The sequence below is a fragment of the Nannobrachium achirus genome (genome assembly GCF_963921795.1).
Source record: "Nannobrachium achirus genome assembly, chromosome: 16".
In the NCBI taxonomy this organism is placed as follows: domain Eukaryota; kingdom Metazoa; phylum Chordata; class Actinopteri; order Myctophiformes; family Myctophidae; genus Nannobrachium; species Nannobrachium achirus.
The window spans coordinates 57,102,094-57,122,792 of NC_137823.1; the positions used below are offsets into that span (position 1 = coordinate 57,102,094).

At 41.0% G+C, this 20,699-nt stretch overlaps 1 protein-coding gene across 1 annotated transcript; it reads right to left on the reverse strand.

Moving 5' to 3' along the window:
• Window positions 1-660: 660 nt before the first annotated feature.
• On the reverse strand, window positions 661-13,131 carry nus1 (NUS1 dehydrodolichyl diphosphate synthase subunit). Its single transcript, XM_080744624.1, has 5 exons — window positions 12,462-13,131; window positions 10,098-10,229; window positions 6,268-6,420; window positions 2,985-3,084; window positions 661-1,737 (listed from the first exon to the last, which is right to left on the reverse strand). Exons 1-5 carry the CDS (start codon window positions 12,892-12,894, stop codon window positions 1,647-1,649), a joined length of 909 nt encoding a protein of 302 aa, XP_080600750.1. The 5' UTR covers window positions 12,895-13,131; the 3' UTR covers window positions 661-1,646.
• Window positions 13,132-20,699: the final 7,568 nt, after the last annotated feature.

Here is a 20,699-nt window from a genome sequence, read left to right on the forward strand (position 1 = left end):
GCTGTAATAGTGGGAGAAATATGTGAAAAAGGTGTTCACTTCCGGCAGAAAGCGTGAAAATTTGGGGTATTTTTGTGCGCTGAATTCAAAAAGAAATTCACTTTTCTCTAATTCACTTACCATAGGGTTAGGGTTAGGAAAAAAAAGACCCCTCAAAAATCTTCTTTAAGTAGCATGTGAGGGGTCTATCTAGGGAGTTGTCATGATTCTGAATCCATTCCAAGCATTTGTTTTGCACAAAAACATTCCTTGGGCAAGAAATGGACCCCACAAAACTATGGTTTAGTGAAGAGTCATCACTTTTCACAGTTGTGTAGGGTCCATTTCTTGCCCAAAGAATGTTTTTCGTGCAAAACAAATGCTTGCAATGGATTCAGAATCATGAAAACCCCCTAGATAGACCCCTCACATGCTATTTAAAGAAGATTTTTTTGGGGGGTCTTTTTTCCCTAGTATGAATATGAAAAATGAAGTGAATGAGAGCCACCAGATCCCATGGGAAAAGTGCTTGGGACCGTCAATTTTTGAATTCGGCGCACAAAAATACCCCTAGGTGCAAATTTTCGCGCTTTCTGCCGGAAGTGAACACATTAGCCTATTTTTGTTACATATTTCTTCCACTGTAAGGTGGGTGGATGAGGAAGATGATGAGGACAGTAATAGAGCAAGAATAACCTTTAATACATCCGCACATTATTTATTACACATCATCAACAACATCCAGACATAAGGTTTAGATCAATGCTTCTCACACCGGTTTTGCACTGGGACCCCAAACTTACCGTTTATTGTCATGATTAACAATGTCTATGAATGAAGTTGTTCTTTGTCCATGATAGTATCATACCCCTCATGATTGACCTTCGGGTCCCAGAAGAAACTCCACTGTACAATTCATACAACGTCCTGTGAAATTGTCCAACAACCAAGTCCTTCTACCGTATCGCCAGCTCAGGGACTTGTTTTGTCTTGCGGCCCAAAGTCTAGTTTAATGGTTCCATCAATTGGTTGCAAAGACATCCTGGTGGATTGTTCACAGAAATACACAGACAGACAGGAGGCAAAAACACAGAAAACAAAATAAGAGCGACATGTGTTAAAATGTGATTGCTGAAGTTGCTTGATTTTGGACGGAATGCATGTTTCGAGTGCAAATTCACGACCTCATCACACAGAGAGAGAGAGAGAGAGATATTTGGAACATCTCCTCCCTCCCAACCTTGAAACTTTTGTGAGTCTTCCAAGATGAAAGGACAAGAATTGCGGCCAGAGGCAGTCTCCACATGCAGTATTCCTGTTTCAGGCCTTTAACAATCTTTCAGTGGTAGCAAACGTTGGCCTCAATCTAAAATCCAAACATCTTCATCACTCAACATTATGAATTAAACACATTGTTGGGGCCATCTAGTTGTAAGCAACAGGGGACAGAGATAGGACAATACAAAGCTTTTACGTATTTACACCACTTTGCCCCATAGATAGGTCTTTTTCCTGTTTGGCCATTGCATGATGGGAAATGGAGTTCCTTCACACTTTCACAGGACGCAGCTGACGGTGCCTGGCGTAAGGGAGCTACATTTCCAATGTGGCAAGCCTTGGTGTGGCCAGGCAGTTACACATGTAGCCTCCTCAATTCCCAAGCCTAATCACTGGCCAAGCCGCTGCTCACACGATGCAAACTTCTGCAGAGCACCCAATAAGTCCTTGTAAGACACGTCTATATGTGAAGGCAGGGAACTGTAACAGAGAGAGAGAAGAGAAGGAAGACTTTTATCCACTACAATATTGAAGTAACCGAGTAACTTACAACATGGAAACATCTGTCTTTTAAAACCACTTTTCAACCTAGCATCCCTATTTTGGGCAAGAATTCAAAATGAATAAACAAATAATAGCAGATATACAATCTGACAATGATTGTGAGCCTGTAGATTGCAACACCTTCATATAACAAAGTATAAAATAGGTCTTAAGTAGTTAAAATCTAGGACAGTGTTTCCTATTAAATCCATTCTTTCCGCCTACATTGATAGCTGATGACATCATTATGTATTGAGTCTTTCATTCCACTGTGACGATATTTAAATTATTCTGAAGTATGAGAACGATGTTACTGTCAAAATGTAAAAAAGTATTAAAGTACACTTCTGCACTAAAACATTACTGTACAAGCAGAGCCTCAAAGTTAATACTTTTTAATGTCAATACTAGTGGTGTCCAACGATTAAATATTTTAATCGTGATTAATCGCATGATTTATGTAGTTAATCGCGCGATTAATCGCAAATAAGTCATCAGCTTTTATCAGGTCACAATGTAACTTAGAGGGATATCTTTCAAGTATTTCGTGGCCCTATTAACTTGGGAGTGGAAATATTTGCTGGATTTATGCGAAAGTATGTTAATCTTTTATTCGAAATCAATTAAAAACCTGAATAAATCATAATGGTATTGCATTAAACAGACTGCAGCTGATGGGTATAAGGATCTGCTAAATGATTACTGTTGTGTCCACCTTTATGCTTTAATTATAAATTGTATTTTTTGTTACATCAACAGGGATGGACCTTGTAGCCAATATAGCCGATATTGTAGCCAATGTTTGTAAATATGCGATTAATTGCAATTAAAATAATTAATCGCGATTAACATAACGGTGAGTTAATTGAGATTAATTTAGTTAACTCGGACAGCACTAGTCAATACACATTAACCCACTATCAAACGTGGACGTGCACATACTAAGCATAGGAGGGAGCCCTTGGGGAAATATACTTCAACTGCTCCAGCTCTCCCAGCACTGGGTCACATGTCAGAATGAAACTTACTTCCCCTGCACATTGACACACTGACCATTCACATGGAGGCCACTTTGCCCTTATGTCATACTTGGGTATGGAATGGATGGCTATGACGTAAGCGCAAAAAGCTCTCACACAAACACACGAAAAAAGCTCTCACACAAACACACGATTATTTCTTACATGAACTCAGTGAGTCTGATGTGCCAGGGGAGGTATCCCAGTGTGCTGTCCACTGAGCCAAACTTCACCACCAGCTCTGGGTCTGGAATATTCTTCGACTCTGAAAAGGAAGCATAATGACTCATTAGTCATCAGGCTCTTTAGTACATGCATACTGTTAAAGTACTACAATGTGACAATAGTGGGAGTGTTTCAGGCAAAAATCGTGCACTTTATGAAAGAAGCATGAAATTTGGCACACAGTTAGAACATGCCATATGGAAATTTGTTGGCTATAGGGGCATCGCAGATTTGTCTTGGGAAACTTGTGGGAGCCAATCAAAGTTGGGCTCTCATAGACTTTACTATAGAGTAAAATAATACAAAAAGAATATGCTTTAAGTAGCATGTGAGGGGTCAAACTAGGTGTTTTTCGGGATTCTGAATCTAATGCAAGCATTTGTTTTGCACGAAAAACATTCCTTTCCGAGAAACGGCCACCACAAAACTGTTGAAAAGTGATGACTCATCACTAAACCATACTTTTATCACTTATATGGGGTCCGTTTTCAGCCCAAGGAATGGTTTTCCTGCAAAATAAATGTTTGCATTCAGAATCCCGAAAAACACCTAGTTTGACCCATCACATGCTACTTAAAGCATATTTATTTTTTGTATTATTTTACTCTATAGTAAAGTCTATGAGAGCTCAACTTTGATTGGCTCCCACAAGTTTCCCAAGACAAATCTGTGATGCCCCTATAGCCAAAAATGTTCCATATGGCATGTTCTAACTGTGTGCCAAATTTCATGCTTCTTTCATAAAGTGCACGATTCCAACAAAATACTGCCCGAAACGCCTGCACTACAAAGCAATAAAGGTATCATTATGTCCATGCAAGAGGCTGTGTGTGAGTGTGTCTGTCTGGGGCGAATCTCACAAACTGCCGGACCAATCAGCGCCAAACTATGTACTGTACTGTACAACCAAGATCCACACTGGAGCCGCGCAATTTCTATGTGGATCCCCAGAGTCACATATCTTTCTACTGTTTGACAAAATGATTGACGTCCGCACACATCATGTGAAGAAGTCACTTCTTTGTTATTGCATTGCTTGCCCCCTAATAGAGATTCACTGTGTTGAAATTCCCACATAACCACATATACAGTATACTTCATTGACCGGGGTTCCCGAGGGGTCTGTGTACTCAAGTAAAGTAAGTAAGCCTTGCAGATAGAGATGTGCCGATTGATCAGTGAGTGATCACGATCGGCCGATAATGCCTCCATCGGCTTTGATCGGTATCGGCTTCAACTCCATTGGCTTTGCTGATCTACAAACTAGATCAGCTATTTTCACAATATTTCTCTGTGGGACTGAATGTAACCTCAGCTTCAACTCCTACAAGCTGAATAGGATACAGCCTGCAATCTCCTAATATTTACACTTAATATACAATGTCAATGTTTTGTAAGAAGGATCATTAAATATATAAATGCTGCTACCGTAACACAATAAATAGAAGGATTTAGGGATTTGACGCTATGATCTTGAATATCGGTATCGGCAGATACTGATTCCAGTTGGAGGCTCTCTACTTGTAGAGCCATGTGGCCCATAGGGCAGGAGCCGAGCTCTTGTTTATGTAAATGGTAAATGGTAAATGGTGCATTTATATAGCGCTTTTTATCCAAAGCGCTTTACAGAGATTGTGCATTACATTCACCCATTCACGCACACATTCATACACCGGTGGCAGAGGAAACCATGCAAGGCACCAACCAGCTCACCAGGAGCAATGTGGGGTTCAGAGTATTGCCCAAGGACCCTTCGACATTAACTCAGGGGGAGCACGGATTCGAACTGGGAACCCTTCGGGAACCCTTCGTGCTCTAATAACGGTTTCTCTACCCCTGAGCTAGCGTGAGGTGGCTGAATATACCTACATGTACATCCCTCAGTCATGATGTACAAGTAGACTCCCTGGACATAACGCTAGTATATCATAATGACTTAACGCCAATCCAACCCTTGTCGCAGAGTGCCGAGCAGGGAGGCACTGGTTCCCATTTTTATTAGTCTCGCATGGCCAGACTGTTGCCTCCCACAATTTTCAAATGCTTGCGTCATGCAGTCTAAAGCACGGAGGCTCTGATCATGAGTAAGTGATAAAGCGGAAGTGAAGCCTCCTCCCCACTTCCGTTTCGTCTTTTCAGTCACCCCAATATAAATTAAAATCATCTAAGCATATTATAGCTTGCTGCTTAGCAGAAATCGTAGCATGAATGGAAATGCAAGCTTCCGTAACTCCAATTTTGGGAGGTTGTTTCAGACTATATATAGCATTCGGATTGTGTCTTTTTTTTATAGTCTCTGGTATGATCCGGCCGAGGTCATCGACGTCATTCCTCTACAATAAATCTCTTTGGCCAGAATTATTAACTATTATTACCCGGCTTGTTTCAATGCTTGATTCTGATTGGTCAATCGCTGAAATCAGAGGTCTGATATTCTCCGATAACAGACCGCTCCGCTCTATAACAGACCGCTGCTAATCAAAGGCTCAAAGCACCTGCTGCAGTCAAGCTGCACTGCGTGAATCTTGTGCTGTAGCCAACATGTCAGCCATGTAAACAGACACACAGCGACATTTACAACTAAACGTTGCTCTCAAGAATGTTTTTAAAACTATTTTAAGCGAGAAATAGACAACATAGTATCAGAAAATGGATTCTATCTAATCAGCACTTCCTTGTTTTCCAAGGCGACCGTGTCGCGCTAGGACTAGGAGGACGCCCAGCGCAACACTTGTGGAACACTTCTAGCCATCTGTAAACAAGGAAATACTTTGTTTTGTTTTTAGTTTTGAGTCAAATTATTAATTTTATTTAGTAGCCGGCTCCTTGGTGAATGGCTCCTTGGTGAATGACGATAGATAACATCCCTTCGGCCTGATAACTGGAGCGTCATTCACCGCGGAGCCATTCATTATCCCTTACTTAACCCTATAATAATTGGCCCAGATTGCTGGTCTAGCAGCCCAGGCACTTTGGCTCAATGTAGCCTGTCAGCGTGTCGCAGGTTCGTGTCCCGTTCCGGGCGACCTTTGCTGCGTGTCTCTCCCCATCTCCCTATCCCTCTTTCCTGTCAAACTTCACTGAAAAACGATCAATAAAAGGCAGACAAAAGCCCAAAACAAATCTAAAAAAGAATATATAAATATATAATACTTTTTTAACTGTTAAATTTGTTTTGGGATGGTGGTGAAAAGAAGTTAGTCTGGAGCCCTGCCACGCCCACCTCTTAGTAGTGCATCCAGCATGGAGACGTTGATGTCTTTGGAGCTCCTCTCTTTCTGCTCCACGGAGCGACACAGCTGCTGGGCTGCTGCTACGATGCTCTGCTTCCCATCCGCTGGAGACAGGACCTTCACTACGGGCTCACAGGACAGCACTGAGGAACACACACACACACACACACATTACAATGTACCCAGACTGATTCCTCGCTTTTCTTTTTACAGTGTCATTTGATATCACGATTATTGTGACCAAAGCAACATTTCCCAAGAAATAGCAGATTTACAAGCTCACAACGCGTCGCAACGCCACACATTGTGAGCTTGTAGATCGGCTATTTTTTGGCAAAGAGATTTGGTAGAGAGTGAAAAAAAGACTATCAAGTACGTATATTATAAGTACCTTTTACCAATAGTGGGTTTAGGTGGTAACGGATATGCAGCTCGGCAAATAAAAGGTGAATTGATCCCAGTGCATGACGGAGGACGATATTGCGATAAATTAAATCTCCACGATACGATTATCGTGAGTGTTTTTTAATCATGATAAACGATAATATCGCGAATCGTCCCATCATTACTTTTTAGACTTTCTGCTTTTAGCTCAGACAGTTTGCATGACACACAGCTAAATGACTAAAGGGGAGCAAGTCACTCACACCATGCAAACAGCCTGATAAGCTGTAGGAGGCACATTTGAGACGAATCACTGACTATCCGTTACTGAACTGAATTCACGTTCCATTAGTGAATTTAATGAACTGTCCAGTCAGTGAATTGAAACTCTATACTGAATTCACTGTCCAACCATTACTTATATCTCTGCTGTCGGGCCGAAACCTCCTAACTCCAAAATGTTCATGTTCGGGGAAAATGAGCTCAAGTGGAGTTAGGAGGTTTTGACCGAAGGGCTTTTTACTACTTTTCATTGGTTCAATATTATTTTAACCAACACACGGACGTAAAGGGTGTTCAATAGCCCTGATTTATGCGAGGTTTTGGCCAGAACGTGACGATATCTATTCTGTGTAGTGGTCCTGGTCTTTGAAAACGTTATCAGTATTTATAAGCACAGCTTGACTGTCATTGCTGACTTAACTGCTTACAAATACACACACGCTGATAAAGCTGCTACAAGCTTTATTGTTATCTGTATGTATCAAATAAAACACCTTGAACTTTATTCCTTCCAAATCCACACTGGCTACATTTATTGTCCAATTAATGTGTCCCTTAATCCCTCCCAACCCCTCCCTAAAATGGTCCTTGAAGGGTGAGAGACAGCAATATGTCCTCACTTAACACAATTTCCCCCTCATTGGGCCCTCAAAAGGATAGAAGTACAAGAGCACACACTGCAGAAGAAAAACATTCCCACCCACACTGTTGAACTTTAGACTGGCAAGCATCTGACACGGTCACACACTGTTGATGACTGGGAGCTTTTATGACTAGACCTGATGAATCAACCTTTACCAAGATGCATCGGAATATAAGGCTAAATTTCTTCAGTCACGTGAAAGTGTGTGTGTGTGTGTGTTGTGATCTGTGTAAAATGGGTGCACCCATGGTGAGAGAGTTAAAGGGATGTTTCCCTTTCAAAAGAATTTGGGTAAATTTATCATCTACTCGGGATTTTGTGAACAGCCGAGACAGTTTTTAAGTTCATCGATTCAGTATTTAGATATTTGATAAAAGATTTTATTGTATATAATTATTTTCATTTTCCCAAAGAAACGAAAAAAGTAATTGATAAAACACGTATTAGGAACCAAATCTGATAAAATGAACATCAAATATCTAGTAACTTGAAAACTGTCCAGGGTGTTCCCAGAAGCCTGAATAGACAAAATGAAATTTGAAAATTAATTCAAAGTCAATTTATTTCGAGCAGGGCAGAACCAACTCCATGTGGGACAAATGCTGACTATTTAAGCCACAGAGTCACCCAGTCTAAATCACTTTTCCCAGTTTTCTGTAGTTTTACTTTATGCCACGTTCCCTTCTTGACATGCATGGATATTTAACCACTATTGGGCTTACTGATGAAGTCCAATAGTGAGGAACAAAGGAAAGACTGCAAGGCATGTTGCCCACTAGGGTCTCTAGAGTCTCTATACCGCCTGTATATCGTCTGGCAAGTTCACTAGCTGAGGGACCGTAGAGCTGTTCCATTATCAGTGTTGAGCAGATGGTCTGTAAGGAGACACGTTCCAAGTTCCAAGTCACTTATTGGCTGACCAAATTCTCCCTTAGCCGAACCCCTTCTCCATATTAGTTATTTCACACAGACATGATGGTGTCATACAGCAGCTACTGTGGAGTCTGTCTTCCTCCTCTGAAACGAGATGTTCAGGTCTAACCTGGTCTAGTCTAAAGGGTATTGTTGCCAACCATAGAACGCACTCAACGCAGCGTCAGAGAGAAAAGAAACGTCCCTTTCACGTCTGGAGGGTGTAAGTAGAGACACTGACAATATGGACTGTGGGGTGGGTTTCTGTCCCATTGTTCCAACATATCATTTTCTGGATTCGTCTGGTGGGTATTGGGTGGCAACAGTTGGGCAATGAATGAGTAATGACACAACACATGGCAGAAGAGATGCTGTACTGTATTTCCATCCATTTTAGTTCCCGGACAGAACATGCTCGGTTATAGTATGATGCCTCGTGAGGCATTTTGATTGATTGTAACATTTCTATTCTAGCACTCAAATGTGTTAGCCTTCATCTTCCAGAATGAAAATAGCCTTCTCCTTTGGGAAACCAACAAACAGAATTACCACACAAAAAGGACTGTCTGTAATAAGGAGAAGGATATTCAGTCTAATTGTTATCATGAGAAACATGGCTTAAATCTAATATTTTCTAAAAAGCTCTGTTTATGAAAATATTTTGTCCATCCCTGATCTGAAAAAGGTTGTTGATGCTTGTATTTTCCTCAGACCTCTGCTGCTCATCATTCCAAAGTTCAGGATAATGATCAATCCTCATAACATTAATTGATTTACCATGTTTTCATCTGCCTCTTCTGATAATGTTGTCTACATGTGTATTTTAAAAAAGCTGATTTTGTAAAGCTGATTTTGAGAAGTGCTATACAATACATATAATGTTTATTATTATTATTATTGTCCATCAAGATAGACACAGGACTTAGAGCTGAACTTGAACTTTGTGACAATCACAATCTATGGGATACCCTCACTAACCTCAACTCAGCAACCAGTCGGAGTGGCTGGCACCGCAAGAATGTACTGGACCATCCCTAAGCAGCATCTATGATTATGCAACATGTGTTACATGGGATACAATAGACATAATGTAAGCTACTGTGTGGCCAGAGCTCAGCTTCTCTGAGTGAGTAGAGAATCTAACTTTACAAGAACATTCTCAAAGAGAACACCAGCACTCACAGAACAGTCCTTTTAAGGCACTTTTTTATTTCATATTAATGTCGGCATGGTACGCTGCAGAGCAGCCAGCAACAACTAACGCGGTTTGGCGTTTACACCTTCATCAGCGTTGTATGTTGTATGTGAGTAGAGAATCTAGCCTCAAGCTGGAGGACCCCAGATCCAAGTCCTGTGCCATCCTATGGCTGACTGCATTGACAATATAGTAACGACCCTGCTAGAGACCGGGCCGTAACTCGCCATGCCAAGCGAGCTAGCTCTCTTGGCGTTGCGGGTTGCTTGCCTTGTCTGCTGTGTGGGGGGCTGGGGTTTGCCTCCCGGTTGGAGGCGGACTGCCCCATTCAGTCTGCAAAACGTTACAATATGCATGGGACCCACCACAAAGATGTAGAAAAGTGAAAATCAAAATGCCATTACCTTTGTGCTGGTGCTTGTCATTCCCATTGCTGAGGAACTGCATGTTATATTTAGAAGCCTCCTGGCCCAACAGGTCCTGTTGTTGCCTCTCTATCTCCTCCAGGAGGCGAGAGTTGTTCTTCTGGAAAACCCCTGGCAGAGGAGAGAGTTTTTTTTATATTAACAGCTATTCATTTAGCTGACTGAAGGGACTTGCATCAAGATAAGAACTGAGCCAGGAAGCTCTGGAGCCTGTCCATTATTGATGGTCAGTAATAACCACTAAGCAACACATGGTCCCCCTGAGTCAAGCCCACACTCCTTCATGGGTGTTAACAGGTATTGGGAATGACAACCCTAAAGAGTTACGGTTTATGTTTCTCCTGCAAAACGTGTTGAGAAGACTGTTGGGATCTAGGTGTGTGTTTTTGTGAGAGATTATGGTAATAAAGTAATACACTGACTCACTTTATGTCCTGTTTGGAGAGGATCTGGGTTAGGGACTCATATATCAGTATTACATCAATACCATAGTCATCCTAACAAAATCACAATATTGATAGAGGTATTAAAAAAGATATAACCAGAGAAGAAATAACATAACAAAAATAACATTATGTATTGTGTAAAAGTGTTGGCCATGCATGTACATGCATATGTAAAAGTGCAAAGTACATTATCAGTTCTTAATTTCTTATATTATTATTATCCTAGTAGTATCTAATCGTCTGGTATTGTTACCAGTAGAGATAGTGTAGCTGGTATTGTTTTCAGCCTGTGAGTCAGTCTCTGTGTGCAATTTTGGTCTACAGAATATAATTTGTCATCGCGATAGAATCACGACCGTGCAAGTTGCAGTCACAAATCTTTACAGGTGTTGTGTGTGTAGTGATGGTTTAACCATGAGAGCCCCTGCCTCTCCTTCACTGGAATTGGAAATTTGGAATTAAGCATTTTCGGATATTCTACTTGTACAAACGAGGACATCCAACAGCAAAACATATACGGTATAATATGTCAATACCAACATTAAATTTAAGATGATCTGGCACATTTCACCTGTTCATCAAACTCGCTTCTCTCATCTAATGTGTTCCATTTTACCATCTGATAGATAACCATTTTGGTAAATGTATTTTACTTAGGTTAAGTTTACTAGTCATGCCAATGAAGTGGTTTAGGTTGTGAGTGTGAGAGAGGAAGAAAATAGAAACGAATGCCCTGATGTGGCCTAGGATCTCTAACCCGTTTAAAAACAGTGTCTAGTGTGATTGTGATTCTAAGATGTGGTTCAAATAAAATCAGGCAAATCAGGTCTATTGTTTTATCTGTAGCTGTATATTGCTGACTAATCGCTGTGAGAAATATGGGCCCAGTTCCACAAACATTAGCACAAGTCTAAGCTTATGCATATATGGGAAAATGAACAACTACTAGCATGTAACTGAAATGTCCCAGACAGAGTCAATGTGTGTGTAGCCTTGAACTGGAGAAATGTCAATGTCAAATACAGCCTGAAACAACAATAGTTAAGATAAACCATGATGCGATTTGTAAATAAGGGAAAAATTGGTAGTTTTCAAGAATCAAAATGTTGGTGTCTGGATATGGTCCATAAGATTGTGCAACAAAAGCAATGAAATAAAGCTATACTTTTAGAAAAGTGATAAAGCTTTACTTTGAAAGCTGCGGAGAAGAAACGGTTGTTCTTGGCAGCATCCAACATGCAGCTGTGATTTTCCAGATATTTGTGAGGAAATCTATTTGCAGTAAATCACTGTGAATTGGGTGAATGGGTCATGCTGACACAGGGTATTTCAATATACAGTGCCGAGTTGCCAAATAGGTATAACATCAGAGGTATAACTTTAGCCAGTGTCAGTCAGTGGGAATGTTAGACATGAACGCCATAATTGTACACGTAGACCCTGGGCTAGGAAGCAGAGACACAGTAAAATTCCCAGAGCAGAGTTAATTTATAGTATAACTGACTGTATATAACTGTATAACTGACAGTGTGGAAAATGCAAATGGACCATTTTGGTTAGATAGATAGATACCTTAATTATCCCAAGGGGGAAATGGTTCCATTGCAAATGACAATCTCAGAGTTAACACCACAGAAGACTGTACTGTACTGTGTATGGTCTGAGAGCAAAGCCATGATTGAAGTTATCAATTTAGAAACGTAGATAAACATAGATGTTAGAGCTATTTTGAGTGCAAGACCACTTTTGTAACAAGAACAACAGCTGCTGCTTTCCAGAAAAACAGAAGCTGGAGCACATGATCTTGCAGGAGGATGGGGCCAGGAGGGGTTTATTACTAGTGTATTCCATATGAATTTAATACAAACATACATTATAAAACCGTAATAACGCTCACCTTGGCTATCGTACACACTGACATACGATATACCCACGGCCATGCACCAGACCACGAGGTTGGCGATGTCCGTGTAGCTCAGCTCCTCCTCGGCGATCAACAAGCCGAGGTGCAGCGGCAGCTTCTCCAGAGCTCCGCCGTCGGCGGTGCACCGCAGCGCGGCGCGGCGTTGGCCGCCGCCCGCCGCCGAGCGCTGCTGCTTCCCCGCCGGGGCCCCGCCGCCGCCGGCCGCCGCCGGGACCGGGGTGAGTTTCTTGTAGTGGTCCGGGAAGCCGGCGAGCGCGACGGGCGCCAGGAGAGCCGCCACGGCCCGCTGCCACCACGGCCGCGCGTTCCAGTTCCTCAGCCGCAGTCGGAACCAAGTGACTGCGGTCCTGTGGAGGTGGAGGAGGACGTGCAGCACCCGCCACACCAGCTCGTAGACCAGCGCCATGATGCTGCCTAAGCACAGTCCGTCCCGTCCCTTCCTTCCCCACCGCCTCCTCCTCCTCCTCCTCGGTACCGACTGAGAGTCAAAGGGTAGCGGGTAACTGCGGGTTAGAAGTCGCAGCAGAGCCGCATGTCACTCTCTGCTGTAGTAAAGTTGTGACGCATTCATAACGAGCCGAGGCTAATCTACTTTAAGGTTTGAGCCTTTTAGCTTCGCTGCTGCCAGGTTCCATCTCGACACTACGGCTGCCATCTTCATTCATCCAAGCCAGCAGCGACCCTTCACCCCTGAACCCTGAACCCGAGGCAAGAGGTGGGACGGTGGCAAACGAATCGAGTCGATCGAACGGCTCTTTGAAATGAACGATGGGATTCGGTTTGCAGTAGGGAGCCGTTCCTTTTTATTTTTTATTTTCAATTCTTTACATTGATTAAAAGTCAATGTAATACTGACTTTTAATCAATGTTGATTAAAATATCAATCAACATTGATACTGATTGATTTGATACTTTTAATCAAAGTATTGACACTTTGTCTTTGATTAAAAGTATATCAACACACTTCAATGTAGAAATACTGTTACAAGTAAAAGTAAAATGTTCGTCGAGTAAAAGTAAAAAAGTATTGGTATCAAAATGTACTTAAAATACATGCAGAACGTCCCATTGCACAAGTTTTCAGATGAACAAAATGTAGAAAAATCATTTGAAAATAGCAGATCTACAAGCTCACTGAGCTTGTAGATCGGCTATTTTCAAATGTATAGGCCTATATAGGGTTGAAGTGATTTGAGCCAGTCTTTTGAACGGCTCTTTGAAAGGAACGGATCCCAGAGATCCGGCTCACTTCAAAGAGCCATGAATCCCATCTCTTGAACCCGAGTGCGTGGTGGTGATTACACGGAGCTCGCTGATTGGACGAGACGGGTAGTGACGCGTGTTGTGCCGAAAATAGGCGATCTACAAGCCCGTGGCGCATAGCGAAGCGACGCCCCCGTGGGCTTGTAGATCGGCTATTGTTGGCGCGCGACTCCATCGTACAACGAATTATATATCAGGTTGTACTTGTAGCAGTGACGACGACGCTATGCGACGACGTTGTGTCATGTCGCCCTCTAGTGTGTATGAGTATGATTGCATGTTCCATTATTGCAACCGTCAGGTGAGGTCGCAGTTACTGTCAAAACCTCGACCAGCTGTCCGTCTGTCAGTCTGTCAGTCACACGTCACACTTTTGCCCTGCTCATATCTCCGCAACCGTTGCCCCGATCCATGCCAAATTTTGCACACACACTCCTTGCCTGCCAAACCACAACCTCCACCCATCAATTCTCACATGCCCCTCTTCTAGCGCCACCATGAGGCCGATTCTTGCAAAATACATTTTTGGACACTGCTCCTACAATTTTTGCCCTAAAATCACACAAATCGGTACACAGTATGTCTACACTCATGATCAACATGGATCTGTCCCATATAGCTCCACCATCAGGCCGATTTTTTCAAACACATTTTTGGACACTGCTCCTACACATTTCGGCCTAAAATCACGCTGCGACCTGACGGTCGCTTATCTCCCGATTAGGGAGTCTTACTGGTCTATAGTAGGCTACTTTCACTTATCTAATTAACATCAAATATATTCATATAGAAAACCAGTTATGTATTTTATTAAAGCAAGCACACATCAGTTTCTCATATCAATGTGTTTCCCTGACCCCAGTAACACATTAGAGCTAAATACACATTTAATGCAATCTTTATGCATGACTGATTTGTTTTATTTATCTATTATCATAATTTAACATATTTTGTGTGCATTCAAATTCATTTTTAGTGGTGAACATAATGGGACCCCATCATTCTGTAAAATGATACAAACACACTGGAATAACTCAAATAATGCAGTGAATATCATGATTTAATTAGATGTGTGTGCATCAGAATAAACCAAGAAAATAATAATCCACAAAGACGATGCATCCTGTTTTAAATGGTGCTTTTATTGCAATGTGTTGCATTCTCACATTCATGGATGTTATAGATTTGTTAGTCAAAGCATCATTTCTTCAAGGTCAGCATCCTCACCTTGGAAAAAAAAGCAGAGGGACCAAATGCACGAGGTGTCAGTGTTTTTGAGTGTAGTCGGAGAAGTGTGTGTAAACTTTTAAAAACTAATCCCAGTTTGAGCAGCCACGTACATATGAATGAACATACCTCCAAAATATGGACAAATGACTTATTCAGTAGATGCAAAAAAAAGAAAAGAAATGAAAAGAAAAGAAAAAATAAAGTTTGTTTCTTTTAACCAGCAAACAAAAAGAGTTTTGTGTTTTGTTTTTTATCAGCCTACAGGGCTCTCGTTCCCTGCAGGGACTGGACCCGGCCTGAGACTGATTGTCTACGACATTCCTAAGATCCAACACACCTGAACAGAGGCGAGAGACGGAGAGACAGACAGAGAGAGAGAAAGAGCGAGAGAAGAGAGGGAGAGAGAACATAACATGCATAAAAGTCTCCCACATGAACATCATTCATATTGTCCCGTTTATAGCTGCTCCAAATTGGTGCCTCTTTAAAAACAAACTTTACAAAGTGTAATATACAAAACTGGACAAAAACGAGTAAAATGTATAATATATATTTATTTATATTAATTTGTACAGGGGAGAAAGTGGAACCTTGGTCTTTTTTTTTTTTTTTATCTCTCGAGCTCTCCAGAGGAAGCATAAATTGCCCAACCCTAAAACAACAAGAGGGGTGAGATAACTGTAATAAGCCTTCTTTATCATCATCATCACTATACCACATCCAACCCTCAGTTCCAATAAGGCAGCACATAAAAATACTTGACAAATATTGGATCAGCGACCCGATTGCTCCAGTAAGTCACACACAGAAGAGTTGGGAAGAGTTAAAATACCTGCTTTAGGAATGAGTGGGGATTAGGCCTACTACTAAACATGTATAGGCCTATGCAAACACAGCGCACCTATACCACGGCTGAATTAATTTCCTTTAAATTAATTTGCAAATGCCAATCTGACGACAAATTTAGAAGTGCTTCAGTAGTTCTCAACTGGCTTTGTAGCGGGACCCATATTTGTCAATGACCGTACAGTTAAGGAACCAATAGATCAATTTACACGAGAATACTTGTTTTCCAATTCCATCAAAGCATATCACGACAAATGTTTGGGTTCCCCAAGATTGCAGTTGAGAAATACGGTTTTAGAGGGAAATAAACCAAATTTTATTCAACTGCCAATCAAACTACGACATCCCCATGTATATTTGCTGTTGAATCTTCAAATAGCCATCGTGCTAGAAGTCACTTAATTCTGCGTATTTCACCCATTACACAGAATTAACACTTCAGACTGGTATTGGTGCAGCTGTATATTTAACAATAGGCAGCACATGATAATGACAGAGTGAGATGACAACCAGGTTAGCGTGTTGTCATTTCCAATCAGTGCACGATGTGTTGTTAGATAGCAGAAGCACAGCCTCGACTAGTCAAGACAGATCCGAGTGAGCGTCCACCTTAGTCGAAGGGGAAACACGCTGAGGGCAATGGAAGAGGAGACAGATGGCAGAGACCTAGTGGTCATAGACGGAACAGAGTGGAGCGTGGGCCATTCAAAGTAGAGCTAAGTACTAAGTAGGAATGTTCAATCGCTAAAGCTGCAGGACACTAAAAGTACAACTAAACCCAAATCTAAAGAGAATTCTGACATCTAATGCTGAAAAGCAGGGTTACTGAATTGTTGATCTGCTATTGGCTGTGGTTTGGCGTCAGGCGATGTCACTACCTGTGGACAAGGCAGACATGGGCTAACATCAAACCCAGCCGGTCGTCGACAGCCAAGTTTGTGCCCTGCTTTTCACCTTCAGTGTTAAGTCTTCACACAGATTTGAGCTTGGAGTTTCTGTTGCACTTGAAGGTGAAGCTTAGTGTATTACTAAACAAGGAGGGGGGGAGGAGACGTGGAGGTCACCTGACGGAGATAGGCATAGTTTTTATACTGAGAATCAGCTGAGAGACAGAAAGAGACGAGAGAGACTCAGAGAGAGACAAGAGAAAGAGGGAGAGATCATTTCATTACATAGAAGTTAAAGCATGTACTAATTCTCAATCATCATCTTAAATGTACGATATCCCTTACAACCACGTTCTTAGCAAGAAGACCCTGACAACTCAAGGACTTCTCATGAAAGCAACACAACTGTCTAGTTTACTCTCTGTGTACATTCAGGGGACATCTTTTCTCCTTCTCCAAATTGTGATCCGATTCAAACAGTAGACTTCTGATGGCCTCTTTCCTCCAGTAAATTCAATATAAAGTGCAAAACTAGATTGTATTTGCAAATTCCTGGAATAATTCTGATTAATATTGTACATATGTAAAAAAGTCATGTAAAATACAGTAAACTTGTTTTTTCTTTTTTCTATAAAGATAAGAAAGTCCTTGTTAACAAGGTCATTATCATTAAACAGTAAAGGAGCAGAACATATATACAGGAGGCACCTTAAATTTGGTAAAAAGTATTCACCTAATGAAAAGAAACAAACCTTTTCCACAATAATTTTCATGTGAGATTGATAGTTGAGAGAAGTCAAAAGATGATCAAGAACCCAAATCTAAAGTCAATGATGGGGGAAATGGACGATCCCATCTCCGGGAGTATTTTTTATTTTATGATTTTGTAAAAACTAAAAGGTAACAACTAACTACAACTAACTCCACTACTAACTACAACTAACTCCACTACTAAGTTACTGATTTTTGATTCAAGACCTGGGATTTACTGAACCAAATCCATGTGAAGAAATGCTTATTTTTTAGTAAGGTGCATAGCTAGCTGTTGCAAGGTTTTTCTTCCTGCAAATACTGATGCCACTTTGGGCTCAAAGGAGCGGTTTTGTGTTTCACTACGGGAGCGACTGGCAACGGGGAGGGGGATATCTAAATGAAGCCAACTTTGGGATCGACTATGTAATACAATATGATATTGTTGATAGGCCACTTGTCAGGGGAGGTTACGAGACTAAAGTATTTAGGACATACAAATGCACAGCATCAACGCATAGACTCAATTATGTGATTACTAAGCTATATCTGGGAAATTTGGGGATCGGGTACCATGAAGTCTTTCAAATACAACTTAAAGGGCCGCTACATGTCGTCTTATCCAATGATGATGAGGCTTGCATATGATCTACAAACATACTGAAGCTTTGGTCATTTACTTTTGACAAATGCAAAAAAAAAAAAGGCTACATCAGTCAGTGTGAAAAGAAATAAAAATTAAAAAAATAAAACAGAAAGCCCCCAGCCAGGCAATGCTTCTCCAGAAAACCAAGGCTCCACTCTCCCAAGATCTGCTTTTAAACTTTTTTTTTTTCCTTTTTTCTTTTGACAACAGAGAAAATTAAATAATATGGCCTTTTTTCTGTCTGTTTGTTTTAAATTAACCCGTACAAAAAGCCAGTCCACACTGCTTCTCTCTCAGTAAAATCACATTCAGCAGTCGTCGCTTACAAAAAAAAACTAAAAAACAAAAAACAAAACAAAACCATTCTCTGGCATTTAAAGAGTTAAAGAGAACTGAACACCCACAGTTTGGCTGTGCAGGGTCGAGAAAGTAGAAAGAACGAGAGGAGAAAAAAAACAAGGACATCTTCGAGAGTTTTCCATCCTAGAGAGAACGCCAGATATACAGTATTAATCACATACACACATACACACTCGCTGATAGTCATATACATACATACATCAGAGAAATAGAACATAAAATAAAAAAAATAAAATAGAAAAAAAAAAATAAAACATGGAGGCAAGTAGTTATTTTACCACAAACTTGGAGCACTACGTTTTTCTTTTTCTTTTTTGTCGATTCTGAACAAATACATATTCACATTTGTCTGTTATATACATTATGGTAACATCTTGAACCAATGTTAAAAAATATTTATTCTTGTACCTGTTAACTGTAGTGAGGAGGAACTGTCTTCGCCAACTACCGGCTCTTGCATAAAAATAACGTCTAAATGGTTACATGTGCATCGTTTTTGTATTTGGCATGTATTCATCACACGATCAGTTCTGACGAAGAGTTGCTGAACATCTGCGTTTTAACAGGGTTGTTACAGGCGACTATATATATATATATACATATATATATACACAGGAATGCCTATTCCAACGGTGAAGAGGGGGAGGTCGAGGGAGGGTATCTTACAATATGCATGAAAAGAAACAACTCGTCTTTTCAAAACCAACAAAATAAAAAAATAACACTTAAGTGAGTGAGTGAGGCGGAATCATCGGTTAGAGTAGATAAACATACACACACAGGCCTACGCTGAAAAGTGTCCTTCCAAAATACATTCTGTCCTTTTTCGCATTGCTTCCGTGTCTTTTATGAGGTGTCGATATATATTTACAAACAGACCAAACAGTGGCGCAGGACCATCTGACCCTGGAGGCCTCATTTATACTTTGTCGTAAGACGCCGTGTTGTGAGCTTGTAAGAACAGCCGTTTTCAGCGAGCAACGTCGTTGTACGATGGGAGTATAAATTAAACGTCACACAGCTCTTTCAGCGAGGATCAAAGATCAGAAAGAGCTCTTAATTCCGTCCGTTATGAGGGTACAATTAATAGCATACTGAGGTAATGAAAAAGGTGCTCTAACGTCTCAACTATTGATTATATATATATTGACATTTCTCTAATCATAAATATGTACAAAAGGAGTTATATAAAAATAAGTGCAACTGCAATGCAACACTCAAATGACCTTAAAACTGACATCAGCGATGATCGGTATAGCGTTACCAATGGATCTTCTTGAGTTGTTAAGGAACTGCATGAAAAAAGAGGATTCCTGCTTTTTAAGGGTCAAATTGCAAAGCAAGTTGGGGGTGGACTGTTCATGGGCCACTGTTTGGGTACAAAGTGCACGCACATGCGCGCGCACACACACACACGTGCACGCACACACAAACACACACAGACAGACACGCACGCACACACACGCCCCTGTACACAAAGTGGTTCTCGAATCACACAACAGTTGAGGAGTTGGCTGGTATATTTCCTAAGGTAAGGGGGCTTAGCAGGCAGGATGTTGACCACCCTGTATCTGCAGGGTGAAGTTGCACACTTTGTGAAATACCTTGGTTCAAACAGACCCAACATGGACTGAACCGCCAATCATTCCATCCATAGCTATGTTTCCATCCATTTTCGCCAGTCTACTTTTCAAACTTCGCTACATTGGAGAACATCTCTGTCAGAAAAAATAAAATAAAATAAGAAATTGTCCTTCAAAGGGTTGACTAGTACTGGTCTTACAGCAATAAACAGGTGCCTTTGTTTGCATCCATTCATCGCTTATAGACTCGCCACCACAAGTGAGTTGAATTACTGTTTAAGGAAGATCGAGGAAATGTTCCATTTCCATTCAGCCGTTGTAATGCAGTATTCTGTAATTTGCATAAAATACTTGGATGGAGATCTAGCTACTAAATGTAGCTAGATCTAGCTACTAAAGTAGCTAGATCTAGCTACTAAAGCCTTACGGTATAATGTGAGCCCCGTATCAGTAGATACCAAAGAAAGAAACAATCAAACCAAAAAAACAAAACAAAACTAACATTTCATCTTTTCATATGCATCAAAATATTAGTGTACAGTATATTCATTTGGGAGTGGGGGGCCCGTTGCAAATGCAACAATAGCCTACTTCGCAAAAAACCAAGGTCTGGTCAGGGGTTTGTATTCCTTTTACTTATTTTACT

Coding starts and splice junctions, on each gene's coding strand:
- nus1 (XM_080744624.1), bottom strand. CDS start 12,894: ATGGCGCTGGTCTACGAGCTGGTGTGGCGGGTGCTGCACGTCCTCCTC. Junction 6,421..10,097: donor TGACAAGCACCAGCACAAAG/GTAATGGCATTT, acceptor TGTGTTCCTCAG/TGCTGTCCTGTGAGCCCGTA. Junction 3,085..6,267: donor GCTGGATGCACTACTAAGAG/GTGGGCGTGGCA, acceptor CTTCCTTTTCAG/AGTCGAAGAATATTCCAGAC.